This window comes from Tursiops truncatus, chromosome 2, assembly GCF_011762595.2.
Source record: "Tursiops truncatus isolate mTurTru1 chromosome 2, mTurTru1.mat.Y, whole genome shotgun sequence".
Classification (NCBI taxonomy): domain Eukaryota; kingdom Metazoa; phylum Chordata; class Mammalia; order Artiodactyla; family Delphinidae; genus Tursiops; species Tursiops truncatus.
Window position 1 is genome coordinate 4,763,647 of NC_047035.1, and position 23,750 is coordinate 4,787,396.

A 23,750-nucleotide genomic window follows, 5' to 3' on the forward strand; every position below is an offset into this window, starting at 1 on the left:
GGGTCTGGCCCCAGGTAGCTGCCACTTATTGAGCACCTACTACGTGCCAGGCCCGGTATAAACATCTTCACGCATCGTCTCCCCGGCAACACTTTGAAGTAGCACCCCTACTCCTGTAGGCACTTAAGGATGGTTAAGAATGAATGAATGAGAGGGGAGGAGGGCAGTCCGTGGATCCAGGGCTTGGTTGGAGATGGTTCACAATTTCCCAAATCCCAGGAGGCTCGTGAAGCCCAGGGGTGAGTAGGAGTTGAACAGGGGAGGGGTGGAAGAGCCTGAGAAGCACAGCCTGAGTCAAGGCCTGGGGGTGAGAGGGGGGCGTGCGAGGATCAGAGGAGGGTCAGTCCAGCTGGAGTGTGGAGGTCAAGGGCATGGCCATGGGTCGGCATGTGTGTGTGTGTGTGTGTGTGTGTGTGTCTCCTCCCCTCACAGCAGGTAAAGATCTCTGGAGACAAATCCAAGGGTGACCCCAGGCTCACTGTGTTGGCCTAGAATCACCCCCAGGGTCCCCTCCGGGTTCCCCCTCCTGCCGCAGAGCAGGTCACTAGCCTGGAGGAGAGGCCTGGATAGGAGTCTGGAGTCGCGGGTTCCAGTTCCTCCTCTGCTGTGTGACCTTGAGCAAGGCCCTGCCCCCTCTGGGGCTCACTGTCTGAGGCACAACACCTCTCTCGGTCAGAGGAGTGGCTTCCGTGACCCGAGAGCAGGCCCTCGATGGTAGCTGGTGGTGGGAAGAGCTGACCAGAGCTGTCTCTGTTGGTTCAATATTACAGGAATGAATGGCTGAGTGAGCAAATAAATGAAGGAATTCTCCATCCCCCTAGCGCACTCTCCCCATGTACCCCTCTGCCCCTTTCATTGGGACCACTTAGGTGACTCTGATACAGACCTCACCTTTCAAGATCTCAGTCTACCGCCAGGAGACATGGACCTTGACTAGTGTGGCAGGTGTTAGGAGAGTGACGGGGACCTTCACTGTCCCCCCGCCCCCAGCCAGGAAGGGGACGCAGCAGTGGCTCCAGCCCCCAAAGGCCATGCGCCTGGAGGCTGCCACTGCAGCAACACGTGGATGCCGGGCTGGATGGATGGGGACTTGAATAATGTCAATAAGGGGATGGATGTAAGAACGGATGGGAGAATGGATGGGTACAGGAAGAGTGGATGGAGACATGCTTGAGGGTGGATCAGTGCACGAATAGACACACGTCAGTGGAGGTATGCAACCGTGGATGGACAGATGGATGTGTGGATACGAGATACAAATGACAAGGATGGATACATGGGTGAATGGGAGGCGGATGGCAGGTACAGGCACGGAAGGACGCACTGAGGCGTGAATGGGTACGTGCTAGCAGATGAATGGTTACGGGGATGGATGGGTGAAGCCTCTTTTCATGTAACCCCCCGTCCCTCCTGTTCCGTGATCCCATAGCAGGGAGGCTGCAGAGCTGGGGAGAGGGCAGGGGGCCATGAGGCCTCTCCAGTTATGCTGGAAGACATGCTCAGGGAACGATGAAGCCGCAGTATAGCCTTCTGTAAAGACAGGTGACCAGCGGGGACTCCTGCATGGAGCTCCTTGTCCCGGGAGACTTTCTGGAAGGTCTGGATGGCTCAAGTGCACCCCCCTTCTGAGGAACAAAGGCCGGGGCCAAATTCAGAGTGCAGGCATGACGGCACAGAGCATGAATGCTGGGCCTGTGGCCGCCCTCGAGGGTTCTGAGGCCAGCACAGAAATAACCAGAAGCAGAGGCAGGGTGATGAAAAGTGTGCGAATCCTCGGACCCGGAAAGTCCTCATCTATGAAAGCGGGGGATGGTAATAGGAACTTCTGCGCTGGCTTGAGGGAGGCTTGGAAGGTGACTGCGCTCTGTGGGTGTTGGCTGCAGTCCCTGGCCTGTGGCAGGCCATGGCTGTTTACCATTCAGCCCCCGAAGCCCGTGCCCTCCTCCATAAAATAGGGTAGCACGGCCCAGTTTGGGGGGTGCCGTGAGAATAAGTGAGGTGATGTTTGGAGCTCTTAGCGAATGCTCAGCCTGCCCTCCCCACCCCCCAGCCCCCGCTGCAGGGTCCCACCAGTGCCCTGTGGCCGGGTTTTCCTGTTCCAGCCCCAGGAGGCAACCAGGAGCTGGGTCCCTCCTCCCTCGGAGCTCACAGACACCAGCTTCCCATCCTTGGGAGCAGGGTGGGTCTGGGTGGTAGAGGAGGGACTGAGGGGGTCCAGGAGTGAAACAGGGCATGAGTGCCTGACCTCTGGGGGTCTCATCCTGGGTCTGCCGCCTCCAAGCCACGTGACCTCAGACAAGTCACCTGCCCCCCGTGAGAGGCTGCTCCTTTAAGCATAAGACAGTTCACGGCTGTCCCCCCTCACAGGACTGGGTGAGGATCTGGGCGATGGTGTGGAGCTTGGCACACAGTAGGGGCTCAGGAAGCGGGGCTGGAGCAGATGAGTCAAGAGGCAGGGGAGCCGGAAGCCCTTTCAGGAGAGGCAGCCCGGGCTGCTAAGAGGTGAGCAGGCCCAGGCTGCGAGCCGTGGCAGCCGACAGCATCCTCCGGGGCCTCGGGCCCAGGCGGCGGACAGCCAGGGGGTTGTTATGACAACAGGAACTTGTCTGATACAGCCAGCAACTCTGGGAGAGGCTCAGAGGACCGGCTGGCCAGGGCCCCCAGCACATTCCTGTGACCGCACATAGTAGGGGAATGGCCAACTTAGAGCCCTGGGCTGATGGGTTCTGAGGTCCCACGAGATGCCAGGCTCTGTGCTGAAGACACCCAGCGCGCTCTCTGCACTGTCACTACATCACTGCCCGGGGCGGGGTACTGCTGTGTCCCCACGTGGCAATGAGGAGGGGACGTGACTTGCCCAGGATCAGTTGGGGTGTTGGAGGTAGATTTGACCTTGGACCTGCCGGCCTCCAAGTTCAGTTCCCACTAGTAATGAAGCAGGGCTGGATGACTGCTGCGGGGGAGGGGGGTGTCCATGCGTAAAGGGGTGGCCTTCCAGGGCCTGCAGCAGTGGCTGGGAGCACTGTGGCCTTCCAAAGAGCCTGAGACCCCTGACTCCCCACGTTCTCCTGCCCAGTGCCCAGCCCAGAGGAGGCCCACACCAGGCTGGGGATGCCTGTGAAGAGAGAGTCGGACCTGGGGTGCCTTCACTTACTCATTCATTCGAGAACTACTTGTTGAGTGCCCCCTATGTGCCTGGCCCTGTGCGGGGAGCTGGGGTAGAGCTTACATTCTAGGGGGATACAGATAATAAACAAATAATTGCAATGTCGATTACAGGTAGGCGTCATGTTAAGAAGAGCAGGGGTTATGAGAGGCTGCTGCAGGGGTGCCTGATCTGATCTGGGGCTAGTCCAGATCAGACCAGGTGTGAATGGGTACATGCTAGCATCATGTACTTTCAGGGCCCCAGTTCAATAGCCTGGGGACCGGCTGTTGAACTGGGGCCAGGAAGGTGACAGGCTATTGAACTGGGGCCCTGAAAGTTAGCTGGGAGTTAGATGATGAGAGGGAACAGCAAGTGCAAAGTGAGGCCAGAGAGAGCTTGGCACATCCAGGAACTAGACGGAAGTTCCTGGAGTGGTCTGTGGGGGAGGGTAGAAAAGACACTGGGGCCTTGCAGGGCGTATGAATGTGTGATGTTGTCTGGTTATCTGGTCTGTGATTTTAAAAGTTCACACTGGCTCGTTTGTGGGGTGGACCAAGCTGGGGTCAGGGACCCCAGGGAGGGGTGATTATAGGTGTTCGGATGAAACATGGTGGCACCTGGGACCAGCAAGGTGATGCTGAAGATGGAGGGAGGTGGCCAGGTGTGAGAAAGGCTGAATAGTCAGGGCCTGACGGCTAGGGGTACAGTGGGGGAAAGGGGGAGAGGGAGAGGGCAGGTCCAGGCAGCTTCCACCCCTGTCTTGGGCAGGTGAGCTCATGAAGCTTTTCAGACATTTAGTCACAGGTGCTGTGAGGCGTCCAGAGAGGTGTCCAGCCGAGCTCAGAAAAGAAGGGTCCCCAGCACTTGATGTGAGGCACCTCGGCACTGCCAGATGGGCAGAGGCCCCAGGTACACAGCCGTGAGCCGGCAGTGCCAAAGAGAGCCTAGGCCATCCTCCAAGCAGCACCAGAAGCCAGGGCTGGGGATCATGGCCAAGAGCCTGGGGCTGCCACCCCCTAGCGAGCCTTCCTTTGACTCATGCAGCTGCATCCCAGGAGTTCTGCGTGGACCCCTGGCTTCCTGAGATGCCAGGGATCTGCGTGTCTCCCTTCACGCAAAGGAGCAAGGGCTCTGGCCCTTCTCTGGGGTATTCTTCCCCACCTCACTCCCCATCTAACTGCACCCTGGGCCCCCATGTGCCAAAGGCTCTGGCCTCATAGCGCTGTCAACCATGGTTCCTAACCTTATCCCCTGTGTATCAGTGAGGAATTGCACACAGCTGCTAGTAACAGGGACTGGAAATAACCAGGGCTTAAGTAAGACAGGGGGTTATTTCTGTCAAGTTAAGGCAGTGCCAGAGGCAGGTGGTCCAGGGCTAGTGTGATGACTCAGTGGTCATCAGGAACCCAGGTTCTTTTTTGTCTTTCTGTTCCTCCAGCCTTTATATATGGCTTCCGCCTCAAGTTTGCCTCGCAGTGCGAAACAGCTGCAGTAGCTCCGACCATCACTTCCATGTTCTAGATAAGAAGCAGGAGAGTTTGGGAGTGGGAGCAAAAAGGGCACAGCCAAGCTTTCTGATCCCTTTTAAGGAGCAGTCACACCCAGTAATTTCTGTTTATATCTCATTGGCTACCCCTGGCTGCAGAGGAGCCTGGGAAATGCAGTCTTTTAGTTGGGTATCTTGCCTCCCAGAATAAAAGGAGGGTTCTTCACTAAGGAAGAGTGGGAGGACAGTGGGCAGCCAGCAGTCTCCACCACACCCTCCCATTCTGCCAGATGGTTGCGGTTCTAATTTCCCCTCCTTCAGGCCCCATATTCACCCATGTCCCTGCACCCAACCCCACACCTGGCAGAGATGAGGAGACGTGGGGAGTGCAGGGTGTGAGGCCCAGCCCAGGGCTTCCCCCCGCCCCCCGGCACACAGCAGGTGCTCATTCAGTGCAGGCTGCCTCCCCAGGCAGATGAAGAGCCCAGGACATGACCTTCCCTTCTCTAGCACTTTCTAAGCCCTGGAGTCCAGCTCCTATTTACTGAGAATCAATTTAGGGGGCGGGAGGCCCCCTGCCACGTGCTCTCTGGATCGATGGGGGCGAGCGTTCAGCTGATCACTCTGGCCAGTGAGGGACGGGTGGCCCTGCCGCCGCCCCCCACAGAGGGCAAAGGGGTCCCAGCCACGTGGGAGGAGAGAAGTAGGTGTCAGTGAGGTACTTGGAGAGGCTTGGCCTTGGACTGCCCAAGGAGGATGCTCTCAGGGGCCGGCTTCCAGGCACGGGGCTCTGACCCCGGCAGCCGCAGACAGGATGGCCACGGCTCCCTTGTGGAGCCTAGGGCCGAAGCCCCCAGGAAGGAGGTCTGCAGAGAGGACCTTCAAAGCTGCAGACTGAGCCCCAGCTCAGGTCAGAACCCCAAGGGCCCACCATCTCACCCCAGCTGGCTGAAACAGCCTGGCCAGGAGGAGACAAAGGCATCACCTGGCCCGCTGTCCATCCCGGAGCCCCTGGGCACTGGCAGCAGGGCTGCCACCGGCCCTCTCGCCCGGCTGAGCCGCCGACAGGAGGCCAGGCTGCCCTTCTCCAGATTCCTGGATGAGGTCGCCGTGCGGGTTCTGGACCCCGGGACCCTGGAGGCCTTCCGGGGCCCCAGAGGCCGCAGCCCGGAGCCCTCCCCAGGCGAGCAAGACCCAGGCCTGGCCCGGGAGCCCCTCGCAGAATCTGCAGCCCCAGAGAAGACCCTGGCCCTGAGCCCCCAGCTGTCCTCGGAGGTGGCCCCGGAGGCTGCAAGCAGAGGGGGGCCGGGCCGGGCCACGGAGACTCGCGTGGGCGGCGGCAAGCATGGAGGCCCAGCTGCTTCCCCCCAGAGGCCTCCAAGCCCGGTGAGTCTCAGCCCCCGCCCATCCCCCAGGGGGCAGCTGGACAGAGGTCTGCTGGGGCCCCTTCCCTTCTCCTTGATGGGCCATTTCCTCACAAGTTCTGGCTGACCCCCTCCGAGTTCCCTCATCACCCCCCTTTCATAATCACTGTCACGGGAAAGACCTTAAGCACCCGAAGAATGCAGCTCTAGGATGAGATTTCCGGCTTTGGGGCAGGCAGGCTATTTCTGGAGTACTCACGAGTAAACAATGATAACAATAATATCACACCCCCAGTGGCAGAGACCTTGGTGTTTCACCGCGGGATTTTATATGATGATTCTTTTGAAGTTTTGAACCTCAGACACGTCCACGTGAGGTCGGATGTCACAGTCCTGTCAGGCAGACGGGTGGGTCCACGTCCTTCCTAGCTGCCCATTTTATGGAGTTGGAAAACTGAGGCTCTGAGTTGCCCCGGGGCCCCCTGGGGAGTCTGGGCTTGGACTGAGGTCTTGGAATCTAAGTAGCCCATCATCACCCCCCCCACACACACACTTCAGCCTCAGACAGGTGGGAAGAAGGACTCGGTGAGACCTGCTCGGCCGTCCTGGGGGATCGGGTCGTGCAGGTGTCAGGATGACGGCACCCCACCTCGCTGCTAGCCTTCGTCTCCCAAACCACCTGTGTCCCCAGGGACCAGGGCGGGTCCTTATGGGCTGTTGAGGGCCTTGTCCTGGCCACAGGCTCGAGGTGGGGCTGCAGGGCCAGGTGGTGGAGATCTCGTCCCGGCCCCTCCCGGAATGGCCGCCCTGCACGGAGGGGTTCTTTTAAAAATAAGATCCTGAGCGGTAGCAGAGAGCTGATGCTTGCCGAGTGCTTACCAGAGTTGTTCTAACTCTCCATCCCTGTGCACCCCCAGCGGGTCGGTGTCATCCTTGTGCTGCGGAACTACTGCGCACTGGGAGGTGACAGGCGAGGGGAGGTCACGGGAGGAGCCGGGGCTGGACACAGGCCGTCTCACCTCCCCCTCTGCACCTACGCTTCTCCGCGTCACTTGCCTCCAATGACCTGAACTGCCTTTCTCCAGGGAGAGCCAGGGAGCAGCGTGGCTGGAGGGAAGCTCTGGGTATTTGAAGACCACCAGCCCTTCCTCTGGGGTCTGCTGGGCCAAGTGCAGCCGGGGAGTTCTCAGCTCAGGGGGACCCAGCTCAAGGACCTGGGCAGGTTGCCCACCCACTCGGGGCCTCGGTTTCCCCGGCCGTGGAAAAGCGGTCATGGTCACGAGTTTTCTTTCGCCTTGTCACGGGGAAAGCATCCAGCAGGCACCCAGTAAGGATCGCGTCCCCGGCCCCCTCCACGTGGGCCTGGCCATCCGGGACCTCCCCACCCTCCGCTCTAGGCTCTGCACACCATGCAGACCTCACTCCAGGGACCACTGGGCCCGGGGGAGCCCCGTGATGCTCAGGCCTCTGGAAGATTCTGTCTGAAGGCAGCACAGGGCCTCGGGGACCTGTCGGGGTCCTGCAGCAGGTGCTGGGGGGCAGGGCTCTGTCCTGGGTCCCGGCCAGCATGTCCTTCCCAAGGAGCTGGTGTTGGCTCCTTGAAGCGGGAGGTGGGCCTCAGCCCCCAGCCCAGCCCAGCCCAGCCCAGCATCATATGTGGTCAGCTCCAGCCTCGCGTCGAATACTCCAAACAGGCCAGTGAGAGATACTAGGATCTGGCCCATTTCTCAGACTAGGAACTGAGGCTCAGCGAGCAGGGCCCGGCAGGGTTCTGGCTGGGCTGTGCCCCGGCTCAGGGAACCCGGACAAGCCGCATCCCCCAGTGTCTTCGTGTGTGTGGCCAGTGGAGGTGCCTGGCGCACGACAGGAATCCCGTCCCTGGGACGATGGTGGCCGTGAAGGTGATGACGACGGCCCCTCTACCTAGCCTGGACAGGCTTGTGTCCTCGGAACAGTTCCCAGGGTGCAGGTGGGGCTTCGGGAAGGTAGGGAGACCCCGGGCTTCCAGGCAGCCGTCTGAAAGCCCTTTCTGGAGGACAGTGCCTGGAGCCGCGCCGTCAGCCAGTTCAGGGAGGAAGTGGCAGAGCAGGCAAGGGTGGGGGAAGGCCTCTGCCCCGTCTGGCGGCATGGTCGTGGGGGACTCTGGTCCGCCCCTTCACTGTCCAGCAAACAAGAAGCCACTGTGGAAGGTCTCAGGGACCTCCAGCCGTCACTGTCACAGACCTGGTACCAGGCTCACTCGTACTACAGTGTCAATGACTGAAGCCAGGCGTTTCCTGAGAACAAAACGGGCAGAAGAGAGCAGAAAGCACAGGCCGGGGTCAAGGAAGGAGAGGCGGGCTGGCGGCTCTGAAGTGGCCTTAGTGATGTGACAAGACCCCAGACGCCAGGCCTGGAACTCCCCAGGGCTGCGTTTGGATCCGGCCTGAGGGGCTTTCCCACGTGAGACCTCACGAGTGAGCCCCCTCCACCCTCTGGGCCTCAGGCTCCCCGTCTGTAGGGCCAGCGTAAGGTGTGATAGCGCCTCTCCCCGGTGGGGGACCCCCAAGGTGCTTCTGGAGGGGGCAGCTGCTTCCCTGCTCCCCAACTGTTGCCATGTGGGAATGTGGGCCGGAGTTGCCAGATCTTCCAAAATTTCAGTAGAAGCCAAAAATACGGATTTTAAAATGTAAACTCTCCCAATTTTTAAATGTTGGCTCAAACGTTTAAAAAAAAAAAATTAAAACCCTCTCGCAGGCCAAATACAACATGCCGGCGGGCCCGATTTAGCTCAGCGGGCCAGTTTGCTGCCGCGGGCCTAGTCCGTCTGTACCGGCGCACGGCTGGGAAGCCGAGGCCCTGCCCAGGCCACGCAGAGAAGCTTGGGGCCCGGCCGGGGGGATGGGACGGGGCACCTCTCAGCCCGCAGCGAGGTCCTCCAGAATCCCCAGGGGAAGGACATTCTTGGCCCCATCTGGGGACAGCCCCAAGCCAAGGTACGGGTTCAAGCCCCCAACTTGCTGAGTGACCTTGGGCCAGCGCTCGCCCCTTTCCCGTCCACCTGTGCTCACCTTGGTATTCCGACTGAGGTATCAGGATGACCCACTGTGTGCCCAGCGCAGCGAGCCCTGCGGGGGATGCTGAGGGACCCGAGGCTGGCTTCTCACCCGTGACACTCTCCTCCTACCTCCCCGCCTGCCCCTCCTCGGTGCCCTGGGCTGGCCCCGCCCCCTCTCTGAACCCTCGCCTGGCAGAGCCCCTCCTCTTCCCCATCTACGCTTGCTCCCTTGGCGACCTCATCCAGTTTCCAAGCCTAATTGCTGTCTCCATGCTGGCCACTCCCAGATTCACATCTCCTGGACCCTCCTCTGAACTCCAAACCCAAGTCCCCACCCTCTTGTCCGTATCCCTGCTGGGATGTCTGGACCCGAATCCCGAGCTTCTCCCCAGCCCCCTTCAAGCTGCTCAGGCCAAAACCCGTGGCCTCATCTTTGGCGATTCTTCCTTCCACCCCCTTCTCTAGTCTGTCAGGGCATCTGAGTGCCTCTCCCGCCTCCACCCTGGTCCCCACTGGATTTGTGTAGGTGCCTGCAGCTGGACTCCTCGGGCCCTGCCCTCACCCCTCAGTGCGTCCTCCGCACAGCAGCCCGAGGGGCCCCCAACTCAACCTCTGCTGCCCACTGGTGACCGGACGCTTCCTGAACTCAGGGCAGGACGGGCACTGCACTGATGCCCTGGCTAATCTGCCTCCCCGCGGTGGGAATCTCAGCACCGTGAGAGCAGAGAAGGTCCTCTAGTTTAGTCTGTTCACTGCTGAGTCCCCTAGAACAGGGCACACAGTGAATGTTTGTTGAGTGAATGCAAGAAGGCAAGGAGTGATGTAAAACCTCTTAGAAGAGGGTCCACCCTGAGTGATGACGTCTAGAGTCTGGCTCGGGAGTGGCTGCAGCCCTATCCCCAAGACAGGCCCATACGCATGCGTGGCCACCGTGTCACTCACAACGTCCTTTGAAGATCTTCCATCCTCCCTAGATGAGGGATTGAGCTCGGAGAGGTTGAGGGTTTTGCCCAAGTTCACAAAGCTGCATAGGAAGCCCAAGTCTCCGTCAGTGGGAGGTGGGTGGCCGCTGCCTGGGCCACATCTGGGATTTGGTCCCCCCCCATCTCTGCCCTCTGTACTCTTCAGCTCGTTTCCTCCCCTTGAGAAGAGGGTGAGGGAACAGGGTCAGGAACAAGGAAGCTGGAGCTCAGAGTAGATCTAAGGAGGGCCCAGGGGACCCATCACAGGCCCTGAGGGAGGCAGGGACTCGCCCAGGGTCACAGGGTGAGTCGGAAGCAGAGGGGAGGCCTCAGCACCCAGCAGACCCCTCCTTGACCTGGACCCGCTTTCCTTCTCGCGACAGTTTCCAAGCATCACAAGATTTGGGTGGGAAAGGGCAGCAACACACCCGGGCCAGATGGTCCAGTAGAGGGTTCACACATCTGCTCGTGGGAGCCAGTGTGGGACTGACCCCCATCAGCAGAGGGGTTCCCTGGGCAGGGCTCTGTGCAGGTGTGTGTGTGCTGGGTACCAAGCGGGCTCAGGTGCCCCCAACATGGGGGTGGGCTTGGGGGAGGGGATGGGACGACGGGTGAGTGACAGGGACCGTGAGAGCAGACCAGAGGCTGCTCGAGGTGGAGAGCAGATGCCACTGGCTGGGGATTAAGAGCGATTGCATTCATTCAGGCGTCACCAACGGCTCATCAGAGGCCTCTGCAACAGGCCCTGGTGATGGAGACACCGTAGCTGAAGCAGAGGGACCCTGCTGTCAGGGGTGTCTCTTGTAGTGCAGGTGCAGGGGCGGGGGCAGGCAAACGGACACGGAGGATGCGTCCAAAGGGACAGGGCGTGATGAGAAATCATTTGGTGGGAGAGAGGAGCTACTTTAGGTGGGTAGTCAGAGAAGGAAAGATCCAGGCAGAGGGAAGGAAGTGCAAAGGCCCTGAGGCAGGAGTGAGCTGGGTGAGCTTGGGACCAGCAAAGTGGCCAGTGTGGCCAATGTGTGCCAAGTGAAGGGCAGGTGGTGGGGGTGTGGTCAGAGGGTTAGGCCGGGCCCAGTCAGTATTTACCGACCCCTCGTTGAGGCTTGACTTGTGACGCAGAGTCGCCTCCCTCCATTGCCCTTGGGAGCACCTACTGTGTGCATCAGTCACGTGCCCAGGTGCCACCGGGAGGATGGCCGCTCGGGAAGCTGCCCCAACCCTCCACGCTTCTGCACCCGACCTGCAGGGGTTTGCCTCTTGGAGCCTCTGTTTTTGCATCTGTAAAATGGGGGTTGTAAGACCCGCCTCGCAAGTCACGATGGGGATTAAACGGGATTGATTTCCTTAACAGGGCCAAAGGCTGCGCGGGCTGTACAGTAGGCAACTAAGGGTGGAGGGGCCTGTCTCTGGCCCTCGGGAAGCTCAGAGTCTCTCAGGGAATAGGGAAAGGAGGGAGGTGGTGGGGCCGTGGTGGTCGGCAGGGAGCTCAGAATATGGCTTGGGGTGAAGGAGGGTGAGCATTCGGGGCGGCAGGGGCCAGCACCAGCAAAGGCATGGAGGAAGACGTAGCAGGTGGGCTGAGGCAGGGATGCATGGTGTGGTCCGGTTTAGCCAACAAGTGGGGCTTGTGTGAAATAAAGACGGCCACCGGGCTGGACCACCTAGAAGAGACAAGAGGAGAGTCTAGGACAGACAGTGACAATGTCACAGGTGTGTCGCAGGAATAGGCGTGGGGCTGTGAGTATGGGGTGAACCAGAGGGACAGCGCCCAGGGCAGGGATGAACCCTCCCTCTGAGGGCACCCGGAGTGCCAGCCTGTGTTCCTACCTGTATCAGGAGAGCACTGGGACCCCACTTGCCTGTGGTCCCTGGAGGGGCCAGATAGGACCTTGAGGGTATTTCCTGCCCCATCATTTCACACTGGGGACCCTAGACATCTCAAGGTCCCTCATAGTCATGGTCTCCACCAGCCCCGGCCCCCCTCCTATAATGGAGGCACCACCTGTGGTCTGAGACCCACGCAGTGCCCCATTCTCCTGCACCCAGCCCAACAGGCAGCCTCAGCTAACCTCAGGTGGCAGGGCAAGCCACTTCATGCTCCGGCCCAGGTCTCCTCATCCAGAAGAGGGGCATGTCAGGAGTATCCCCAAATCTTGTGATTATGATTTGCAGAGTCAAGACTCAAACGTGGTTCTCTGGCCCCAATACCAAGACCATTGCCAAAGGCATAGCCCCTCCGCACAGGGCCAGCCACACACAGCTGTGACACTCTTTGCACATACACCCAGAGCTTCACGCACAGCTCCCACCCCCTGGGTGAGGTGCTGGGCTAGCCCCGGGACACAGCTGGGCAAGACACAGGCCCTGCCCCAGGGAGTACAGAACTGGTGTGGAGGCCAAACCCAACTACTCCGCTGGGCCTCCATCATGGAGGGCTGACTGGAGGAAGCGGCCTTTAAGGGTGAGGGCGGTGGTGACCACACAGTCACTGGGTCTGGGGAGACTGCGTGGTAGGATCAGAGCCAGGCTTCAGGGTCTGGATTAGCAGAGTGAAGGCAGGGGCTGCTGAGGTGCTGCGGCTGGACCCCCCCCCCATTCCCTGTCAGCCTTCTGCCCCTCCCACCCCCCTCCCTCCCTCCCACCCCACCCCCTGCCACCAGGGCGACTCAGCAGCCTCTCCTAGAGTCCCTTCTTGGGGAAGAAATCCCCAGACAGGCCTTTGAGAAGAGCTGAAACATTCAATATAAATAATAAATGTGAGATTTTTATAATTAAATTTTAATACATTCTTATTAATTTTAGACAAACTCCCTGGCAGGTCATTCACTGTGAGTGACTGAGGCAACTGGAGGCATCTGAGGGGTGTCCCCAGGCTTTGGGTGGGAAAGGTCTCTGAGGAATGGGGTCCAGGCCCGGCTGGGCTCTGTCTCTGAGCTTCGCTCTCCTTACGCGTAAAATGCGAGTGACTGCTTCCCTGAGGAAGAGCCGGACAGTGCGGTGAACGCGGGGCTGCTGGGCGGTGGTGTCCTTATTATCTCTGCCGTTCTGCTGTGAGTGGACACTCCCGCGAGGCAAGCCGCGGTTTCATTTCTCAACCATTAGCCCCTGAGGGCAGGGCTCGCCTCATTTGCTGCCGCCTCCGAACCGCAAGAACCAAGCCCAGAGCTAATGAATGAGCGAGACACCGTGGGTGGATGATGGAACACTTGGACTTTGGGGCTTGGGGCTGACCCTCGCAGCGCAGGGCTCCTCCCACCCTGCGTTGGCGGGGTGGAAGCCAGGCCTGCTGGGTGCTGGGGGTGCCCTGGTGAAGGGACCGGGCTCCTGCCTGGAACTCACAGCCAGAAGGGAAGAGGCAGGAAAGACACGCCAGAGAGGTGTAGGATTCAAGCATGCATTATCCGTGTTTATTGAGCGCCTGCTGTATGCTGGGATCTAGTGTGCTGAGCGCGGTGATGGGAACCTGGGAAAGGTGGGCCTGGGTACATAGGGGGCGTCGGGGAGATGCTGGCCAATCGGCCAGCTCTTTGTCTTGGGGGAGGAGGGTATATAGAGGGGTCTGGGCTCGTGGTCTCCGACAACTTTTAGAGCGTCGGGGATTGTGTCTGGCCGCCAGTCCAGACGCCTCGGGGATCCTTTCCTCTGGAATTCCTTCCCGCACCCCAGCCCCTCCGCAGTCCGCGATGCAGAAGGGCAGCAGAGCGCCTTGTCTTGCTCCCCCTGCCCCCAAGCCCAGCTCGCAGGTGAGGAAACTGAGGCCAGGGGAGTCTCGGGAGGGCCTGACCAGCACCCGGGGAATTGGTGGCCGAGCCTGGCGGAGGGCCCCCGGTCGGGCCTTCCAGCTCGGCGCTGGCTGCCGGGCTGCGCCCTCGCCCGGCGGGGCGGTGGGGAGGCGGCGTGGGGCCCCGACCGGAGCGGAGCGCGCTCCCGGCGGACGCGGCGGCGGCTCCTGGCGCGAGGGGCCGGGATGGGCAGCCATCAGTCTTCCCAGGTGTGTCGCGTGGTCCCTGGGCTCAGCCCCCCGTCCCCCTTTAATGCCGGCCATGGTACGGAAGGACGGGGAAAAGCCCCCGGGAGCGGCCTCTCCCGGGCGATGGAGAGCCCTTCCCGCGCACCCCGCTTCGCGCAGGAAGTGCGATCCCGCCCGGGCCGCTAGCGGTCCGGGTTGTTCGCCGGCGCCCGCAGGGTTAATGGCAGCCGATGGGCCCCCCGTCCGGCCCTCGGAGGGGCTTCCCGGCTGCGCCGGGCTGGGCGGGGAGGGTCTCCAAGGCGCGCGCGGGCGGGTCTGCGCAAGCCCGGCAGGGAGCCCCGCTGGCGAACAGGGCGCGCAAGGGTTAATCCCTTGGGCCCGGAGGGGCGAGCCAGGCCCGGACCCCAGGAGCTGAGGGCAGCAGGGTCCCTGATTGAGGAGTCTGAGGTCCCGACTGCTAGCACCCTCGGATCGTGTGCGTGTCAGGTTCTGCACTTCCATATGGCCCCCAATTGCCCGATTTGAACATTCTCCGACTCGGAGATTCTGCAATTCAGGGCTTGGCTTCCTCCGGGAGGGAGCGCGGGGCTGGAAGGGTTAACGGGCGGGGTGGGGCGGGGCGGGGGGTGCAGCGGGGACCGCGGCCGCCGGAGAGTTAACGCAGCCAGTCCGGGTCCCCTCTTTTTCGGGCAGGCGAGACTGGGATCGGCCCGGTCAGCGCGGTCCCGAGTCCCCGGGCCAGCCCCTTCCTCTCCCCGGGGGGCGTAACTCGGTGCGCGGCGGCCCGGGCGGGCTCACCTGTTACTCGGCCGAGGCCCCGCGCACCCACTGAGTCCCAGGGACTGCGGCCAGTGAGTGTGGGCTGGGGGCGCGCGGGCCGGACTTTCCAACAACCGAGCCGCGCGGGGGTGACCCGCCGCCGCGCCCGCCTGTGCCCGCGGTGCCCAGCTCCGCCCGGCGCGGCCGCGGAGCGCACGCCTCCTGCCTGCTGACCCTCTCGTTTGGTTTCTCGCAGGCCTCTGCCGCAGACATGGAGAAACTCAGGTGAGTGGAGCGTCTTCCGTGCCGCGGCTCCCGGGGCCGGGGTCGGGGATGGGGGCGCTAGGGAGGGCGACGGGAGAGGGCTTTGCCCGAGCGCATCTACGGCCCGCGGCCGCCCGGCGGGGCTGGCCCGGGCCGGTATGCGTGTGTGTGGTGCGTGTGTGCGCGCGCGCGCGCTCGGCTAGACCGCGGGGAGCGCCGCGCGGGGGGTCCCCGGCCGGGCTTGGGCCGATGCGGCTGCGGGTGGGAGTGCGCCACCCAGGGCCGGGTCGGCGCGCGCGCGGGGTTACGCGGTACCCCCGGCCCTGCCCTGGACTCTGGATTGTCCCCCGGGACCCTGCTCCTGCCGTTACGCATCAGTCCCCCGCGCCGGCCGGTCTCCCATCCCCCAGCTGACAGTTGCCTGTTCTGAGTTTTTAAGTTTCCACTTTGTGGGGGCAGGGACGGGGGATGGGGTCCTCCCGGCGGGCCAGGCAGTCGCGTCTTGGAGCCATTTTAGGGGAATCCCGAGAGGGCGTCTGGGGAGAGTCTCCCTCGGCCTCCCTCCAGGTGCTAAACTTTGAGCCTTAAGGACTCCACTGGGCGCCCTTCTCGGCTGGCCCGGGATCAGTCGATTTGAATATTCACAACTTCCCTTGGGCGCCCTGACCCCCACTTTGGGATCACCCCTCCTGTGTCTTCCTTCCGGAAGCTGAACCGAGGCCCAGCTCTGGCTGCTGGGTTTCAGGAAGATCCGCGGGGCCTGGAGGGTCTCTTGGCCTCCTCCTTCCCCCTCTTCCCCCCTCCCAAGGCCAGGATCAGCACCCCTGGGGAGGCAGCTCGGTAGCGGGTGCACCCATTCCCCAGGGGGCAGGGACCCAGCAGAGCCCAGCTTGTTCCAGGGCAGGCCCCACGGGCTAGGGGAGAGGGCCCCGGGGCCTTCCCAAGTGACCCTCAGTGCTGTGGATGAGTCACTCGGGAATGCCCGGGGGACCTGGGGACAGGTGGGCCCACACGGAGGCCCCAGACTGGACATGAGAGCAGGGCCTTCTTCTGGCCGCTGAGCTGGAGTGCAGCCCTCCCTTGTGGGTCCCACAGGACCAGAACCCATCTGTCTTGGGCTGGGAGGAGGAGTCCAGTCTCTTAGGTCGTAGGAGCTCAGACACAAAACCAAACGTCCATCAGCCAGGCCCACCTTATCATGGTCAAGGTCCAGGTGGGGCTTATGAGGCCCAGACAGCGGCAGCTCTGCCTCTGGCCACATAGATGAGCTCGGGCCTCTGACCTCATGCCAGGACCCTCCTCTATACCCCCATCAGCTATCATCTCACCAGTACCCCTACTGGATGGGGCTGTCTGTGGAGGAGGCATCACTACGTAGCTGGGACTTGAAAAGAAGGTAGTATTCATGGGGCACCTTGAGGCCAGCCTGGTGGGGGGCCCCTCTCTGGTTCTCTTTCCCTCTCTCTCCATGCCCAGCCTGGAGCTTGTGAGCAGTAGGGACAGAGACATGGCCCAGCCTGGCTGGAACACAGGTGGACAAGTGAGCCGGGTGGGCAGATCCACTGTCCCAGCTGCTGAGGGCACGAGCATCTCTTTGTTGGGTGGTCTGAGGGCTTCCCTGAGCGGAATCCTGAAGGTTGGTCGCAGTGGCCAGGGCCCAGGCTTCTTGGCTTCACTGAGGCATCGGAAGCAGAGCTCAGGAGCTGGTGGGATTGGGGGTCCCGTGTGGCCAGGACACAGCATAGCCTCCCAGAATTGGGGAGCATCCTGCTCTCCTCTCCCTCTCACCCTATTAGTAGTTTCAGAGCGACCTCGAGGGCCTTTCCAGACTATTTCTTCCCAGCCAGTACTGGGGCTGCCCCTGTAGGGTTCTGCCCTGCATTTAGTGTTGGGGGTCCAGGACCAAGAGGCCCCAAGGGATGTAGGGGAAGCTGGTCAGCATGGCCTCCCATGGTGTAGGTCACAGGGTCTTCTGGCAAAGTCCTGACCCTCTCTGGGGCTCAGTTTCCTCATCTGTAAAGTGGGTATCCTGAGCACCCCCACCTTGCAGGGCTGTTGGGAGGACGACCTGAGATACTGGGGTCTGGCGGGCCTCACCCAGGACCTGGCCCACAGCAGGTGTCCAGGTAGAGGTTCACTGTGGGGCATCCGACCTGCACAACTCTGGGTTCTCAGGTGGGAGAAGATTCATCTGTGGTCCAAGTGAAGGGGTCTTGGCTGTCCAGCAGGATGGCTCTGTGCCGGGGTCCTTCCTCCTGTCCTGGGGCCCGCATCGCAGGCTGGGCCTAGGAATCTGAACTGAGCTCCGAGAGGGCAGGCCCTTTGCCCCGTCCAACACTTGTCACGCAACACACACACCCACCCGCAGTGCCCGAACCACAAGGACTATGTCCTGTGACCCTCAGCGGCTCCCTTTGTGAGCAGGTACCCAGCTGGGGCTCCCTCTGCCCGAGCCTCTCTCCTCACCACCACCCCACGCTGCAGCCCCACTTCTGAGTCCCGAACTAGCTGTCACCTTCATGCCTCTCTGCCTTTCAGGCCTCCCATGCTGTTGTCTCTGCTCAGAATGCCCTTCCACCCACCTTCTTGTCCACATGACAGACTAGTTATCCTCCTTGTCACTTTTCTCTGTGGCTTTTGTGACTCTCCTATCCCTCACCCCCAGATGGGCTCATTCCCCCTCTGTGTACCAGGTCCTGCGCTCGTGCTGAGACAGGTCAGCCCTCCAGAACAGGGACCCAGGCCCAAAACACAGGCCCCCGGGGATCCCAGGTTGGAGACACTAGCCTGGGGAATCAGAGAGGGCTTCCTGGAAGCAGGGACACTTGAGCCAAGGCTTAAAGAATGAATAGGAGTTTGCAAGGAGGACAGATAGGACAAGCCTTCCTAGAGGTGCAGAGTCCTGGGGGCCTGAGGAAACAAGGCTGTGTTCAGGGAGACCGGTGAGGGGTGGGGAGTGGAGGTCGGTGGGGTGTCCTCTGTCCTCTGCACCCCATAAGGAAGCCCCTGGGAGCAGAGCATGGGGTCCATTTCTCCAGCCCCAGATCTGGCCGCCTCTGCTCTGGCCTGATGCATGCCCCCTGTCCCTCGCTCACCCAGCTCTCCTGCCTCTGACTGCTTGAAAAACTCTTCCCGTGACACTCAAATATTTGCAGATATTAGCGAGTCCCGGCTGGCTGTCAGCACGCGGAGCCGCTGCACCGCTAATCCCAAGTTAATCCCCTCCTCTGCCTTGTCTGCCCCGGCTCCGCCTGTTTTAACAACTGCCGTGGCCGCTTTGCTGCATGCCTTTTGGCAAGCCATTTCCTCTGTGGGAGCCTCAGTTCTCTCCTCTGTCATAGAGCAAAGTGGGTCAGTCGCCTCACATGGCACCTGGGACACAGAAGGTGCCTAGGAAACCCAGAGCTATTCCTGTTCCAAGTCCATCCCTCCCCCCACAATATAATTGTTCAAAGTTGTGAACTGTGATAGGCATCTAGAAAAAGTAATAAACATCTGTGCCGTTTAGAGGTTAACTTTAGGACGACCGCCACCCAGGTCAACACGTTGAATGCTGCCGACCTCCCAGGGATCAGCCCCCATCGAGACCCTTCCCCAGTCACAGCCCCCTCCCCCTCCCCCGGAAGTCTTCAGGATCCTGGCTTTTGTGATAAAGTGGTTGCTTGTTTTCTTCCCGATTTGGCTGCCTGAAAGCATCCCTAACAGAGATCGTTTTGTTTTGCCCGGTCTGGAACTTCACATACATGGTGTCTATTAGCCTGTGCTTTCAGGTTGGCTTTTTTTTTTTTTCCACTAAAGCATCATGTTTTCGAGAGGTGTCCTTAGAGTGCGTGGAGCTGCCCATTGCTGGCTGTCTTGGGGAACGGCATTTGTGAGTGAAGTTATACCTCTTTGTTCACTGATGGCCATCCGGACGGGCGGCTTCCAGCCTGGACCATTGTTGAATGAAACTGCTGTGACCGTGCCTGTCCAGGTGCTGGGGAGCTCGTGCAGCCTCCCTGGGGTACCTCGGGGCGGCACTGCGGGGGCACAGGGCACGCCCACCGCCAGCTTTAGGAGATGAGGCCACGCCCTCCCCGCAGCACTGGGACTTCGTGTGTCTCCGCAGCCTCCCCTCCCTGGGCTCCCTCAGGCCACAGGCGGGGAGCTGCTCCTCCGGTAGCTGTAGCGTTAATTGCACGGCCCTGGATTACTGCCCGTTTGGGCTTCCTCGTTTGTGACTTCTGTGTGTTTTTCCATCGCTTGTCCTATTGATTTGGAGCTCTTCAGAGAGCCCTTGTCAGTCACACGTGTGGCAAATGCACCTCCCGCTGGTTTGCTTGCTTCTCACTCTTTCAATGGTCCTCTGATGAACAGAAGTTCTTAATTTTAATTCCGTTGAATTTCTCTTGAATCTTTCAGACTTTCACTTTTTGATGAACGCTTTTCGTGTCTTGTTTAAGAAACCCTTCTGTCGTCATGAAGCTATTGAAAGTGATTTTCGCGTATGGTTTTGAGGTCAGGCTCCTCTTGGTCGTCGTTCTTTGTGGGTTTTTGTTGCTGCTGTTGTTTGGTTGGTTGGTTTGGTTTTGGTTTTTCGTTTTGTGTGTATGTGTTTTTTTGCTTTTTGGAGTTTTGTGGGGTTTTACTTTGGGTTTTTTTTAATTGGTTTGGGGGATTTTTTTGTTTTTGGGGTTAAAAATTTTTTTTCGGTTTTTTGGCTTTTTTTGTTTTCTGGTTTTCTGGGTTTTCTGTTTTTAAATTTTTTTTTGGTTTTTGGAGATTTTTTGTGTTTTGGGTTTTGTGTTTTTTAATTTTTTCGTTTTTTTGTTTGGGTTTTTTTGTTGTGTTTTTTTGGGTTTGTGTTTTTTGGGGTTTTGTGGGAGTTTGGGGGTTTTTTGTTTTTTGGCTTTTTTTTGTTTGGGGGGTTGTTTTGTGTTTTTGTTGTGTTTTTAATTTTTTCGTTTTTTGTTTTTTAAATATTTTTGGTTTTCCTTGTTTTGGGTTTGTTTTTTTTTTAGGCTCCTGCCCCAGGGCCTTTGCAGGTGCCTTTCCTTCTGCGTGGAATGTTCATCCCCAGATATCCACGTGACTCCCTGCCTCCCCTCCTCTCACATCTTTCTCAAATGTCATCCCTGGTCAGGGTGGTGCTCCTGACCACTCATTCCATGTACAATTATAGCCCCTCCCCCAGCCTCCTCCTCCTCCCTGCCTTGATTTTCCATCTCCCTCATCCCCACCTGACTCTCAATTTGTCTTATTTATTTATCTTATTTACATCCGTCTCCCCGCCAAGAACAGCAACTGACTGCTGACCCCCAGCACTTAGAGCTGTCACGTAGTAGATGCTCAGTAAATGCTCTGGAATGAGACCAAAGTGTGGTGCACAGTGAGGAAGGAGGATGGGGAACAGCGATTCCCCACGCTTCATGATGCCCGAGAGGGGGGCCTCCACTCTGCCCCCCAGGAAGGGGAGTGTTGGGGACACTTTTGCCCCCCACCCCCTCAGGGAGTAGTGTTTTTTAAAAAAAATCACCCCGTGAGAGGCCCTCAGAGGTGTGAGAGCCTCCACCGGAGGGATCTGGCCTCAGCAGCATGTAGAGGAGCCTTCCTGAGAGGGAGATGCTTGGACGGAGATAAGGAGGAGTGGGGGGAGGGCATTCCCGGCAGGGGGTCCGACGTGGGCAAAGGCCCACGGGCAGGGGGGATGCTCTTCCTCACCTGGCAGCTGAGCTCTGCTGTTCTCGGGCTCTCGGCCTCCCGCCCCTGCCAGCCAGGAGGGATCACGGAGCCGAAGGGGTTTGGGGAAACAGAGGCCAGAGGCGGAAAGGGGCTTGTCTAGGTCTCCGGGGTCAGGACAGCCACAGCCTCCCAGAGCAGCTGGACACTGCCCAGTGGGAGGAGGCCTCTCTGTGTCTGGGCCAAAATTTGCAGCCCACTCGCCCCTTCCCTCCTGAGGGCCACACCCACACCCTTCCCGAAGCCCAGAGTGAGGATGCACCTCCGAGGCCTCCGGGCCCCCACTGACCCTTCAGAAAACCCAAAGCTCTTGTGTGGCACCCAGCGCCCCTCTGTGTGGCCACCTGAGCCCTGGACCCAGCTGCTCCTCCCAGCTCTGCCTCACTTCTAAACATGATTCTAGCAGAGGAAGTCTTATGCGCTAATTCTTACTAAGCTGTGAATGACTGCCTCACTTTGATTTCTCCCTTTGGGAGTCAGGGCATTATAAAGGGACCATCCACATGGACTGTTCTCTCTTACCTTCTTCTGCCCTGCCCTTCAAAGTCTCCTGTCCTCACAGCCCATCTGAGTCCCACTCCTCTGCAAAGGCTCCCTGATGAAGTACGTGGTTAAGAAGGTGGACTTACCTGGATTTGAATCCCAGACCTGCCACTTACTGGCTGTGTGGACCTGGGCAAGTTTCTGAACCTCTCTGATTCTCAGTTTCTGCATCTCTAAAACGCAGATCATAATAATAGCACCTAACTTGGAAGGTTGTTTTGCGAATGAACTCGTGAACGTGGAGCTGGGCACGTGGCTGGCGCTGTGTGGGCCGCTTCACCCTGTTAGCCTCCTGCCCGCCTCTCACATGGTCTCATTTGTTCCCAGACCCTGTTTCCCCAACCATTGGGCAGATGGCATTATTCCCATCGTGAAGGAGAGGACCGCCTGGCGAGGGGTGGTGTCGGGCTGTGACCTGCAGACATAGACTGAATTAGGACTGCGAGAGCATTTCAGGGTCGGGGGCAGCGGGCCGGCTCTGCTGTGCCCCCAGACTGCATCTTTCCCAGAGCGGGCGCATCACCAGTCCTGGTGGTGGCTGAGTATTTCAGAGCAAGGACGTGCCGTGTACCTGTTTCTCAGCGTTCTGCCTCACCCCCGTTCACCACGGGCAGAAAGCCAGCCCTGACTGTTTGAGATCTCTGGCCCCCTCCTGCACGCTCTCACCCTACCTTCATGACAGCCTGAGAGCTGCTGCATTGCCTGCATCCCTCGACAGGCCCACTGAGGCTCTGGAGGCGTTGCCCATCAGGGCGCCGGTGTCGGGGGCAAGGCCTGGGTGTCTTTCTTGAGCGATGGAGCTGCTGCTACCTGACATGGGGAGGATGGAGATGGGGCAGGCGGGGATGCACGAGATGTCTGTGGGATGGGTGCTCGGGAGCAGGTATCCTGGGATCCTCAGCCCTCGTGGCAGACAGCATGGGGGGGTGCCCTGCCAGGGCAGGGGGTTGCGCCTCTGTGTCCTGTGTCCTGGCCAGAGGGGCTGCCATGGGGAGGGTTCTATCCTGGCTCCCATGCTCACTAGCTGGGTGCCCTTGAGAAAGGCCCTGGCCCTCCAGGCCACAATTCTTTCATCTGTACAATGGGTAGCTTCCCCACTCCCTGCCAGGCCTCGGGTGAGGATTCAGTGAGGGGACTGTCAAGGGCACGCAGTAGGTCTCACTGGGTGATTGAGTGATTGAATGGGGGTGATCTCGGGGGAAGCTTCCAGAGGAGGTGATGGTCACAGGTGTCCTTTGGGCTTTGGTTACTGATGGGGAAACTGAGGCCCAGAAAAGCAGCCTCCTTCCTCGGCCCCAGTGCCTTGCAACCACCAGCTGCTGCTAAAATCTATGATCATAACGCCAGTGTTCTTTTCTTCTAGACTCAGTTTGGCCCCCAGGACTGTCTCCTGTGGGTGTGGAGAGGTGCGGGGTAGGTGGGGCGGTGAGGGCAGAGGGACCAGGGACCAAGGGCATCCCGGAGGGGCCCAGGGGCACGTAGAGAGTGCTGGGATTGGGCAGGCCACCCTATGCCCCGCGCTCCAGGGTCATCAACAAGCCTCCCACAGCCCTGATTACCTTTATGATCCCCAGAATTCTGGAAAGCGGGCCCCACCGCCAGTCCAGTTAATGCGTGCCCGTGTCTGTGGTGGGGTGGTCACATGAGTGAAGCCAGCGTGGGCTCCGTGGTGGGCAGAACCTGATCATCAGAGTGTTGCACGGCAGCCTCTTCTCACCTGGGCTCCAGGGCAGCGTGGCGGGCGCTGGGAGCTTCATCTGGGAGCCTCACCCGCGGTCGCACCACACCACCCACCTGTCCTCCCAGCGGACGCCCCCTGCACTCGGATTCTGGGCAGAGAGCAGGTGTGGCCTTGGGGCAGGGGAGGGGTCCAGGGCCAACGTGTGCACAGTCCCACCCTCCAGGCCCCCTCAGTCTAGGGGGTGAGGAAAGAGAGTAGATGAGCAGCGGTGCTGGGCTGGGTGCTAGGAAAGACGAGGCCAGGCGGGGGTGCCCAAGGAGCCCCAACACAGCCAGAAAGGGGGGCCTTGGGGGCTTCCTGGGGCCCGCTGTGTGGCTGGCCCTACCTCTCCTGAGGCAGCCTCCTTGGGACTCCCTGTCCCGACTCACCCACCAGAGGGACAGCCCCAGGCCGGAGCCTGTCGCCAGTCCCTTCCACTGTGGAGCTCCCCTGGGGCTCCCGGCGCCCCGAGCAAGGGGACCGGACACTTGGCCCACACTTAGGGCCAGGCGCTCTCGGCCTCCTGCCAGCTGCCCCAGGCCTGGGCTCTGGCCACACTCATCTCCCGGCCTTTGCCCAAGCTGTGTTTCCCACGCAGATGGCTGGCCTTCTTCGTGACGGGCACGGGATGACCTCTCCTGCCGGTGCTGGAGGCCCTCCTGCATGGGGTCACCTCTGTCTCCGTACTCGGGCTGCCAGATAAAGTACAGAATGGCCAGTGGAATTTAAACGAGTTTAAATAAATTTCACTGGGCATCCTCTACTTTGTCGGGCTC

General features: G+C 60.1%; 1 protein-coding gene across 5 annotated transcripts in view; it reads left to right on the top strand.

Moving 5' to 3' along the window:
- BEGAIN (brain enriched guanylate kinase associated) overlaps window positions 1-23,750 on the top strand; it is a 44,105-nt gene that overhangs the window by 1,906 nt on the left and 18,449 nt on the right. For 3 of the 5 annotated variants that reach the window (XM_033850612.2, XM_033850611.2, XM_073800041.1), the window contains one exon: window positions 14,986-15,014. In XM_033850612.2, the coding sequence (XP_033706503.1) occupies window positions 14,986-15,014 (29 nt within the window). Of the gene's footprint in view, window positions 1-14,985; window positions 15,015-16,309; window positions 16,390-23,750 lie in introns of those variants that run through there. The other 2 variants (XM_073800043.1, XM_073800044.1) reach the window with 1 other exon arrangement.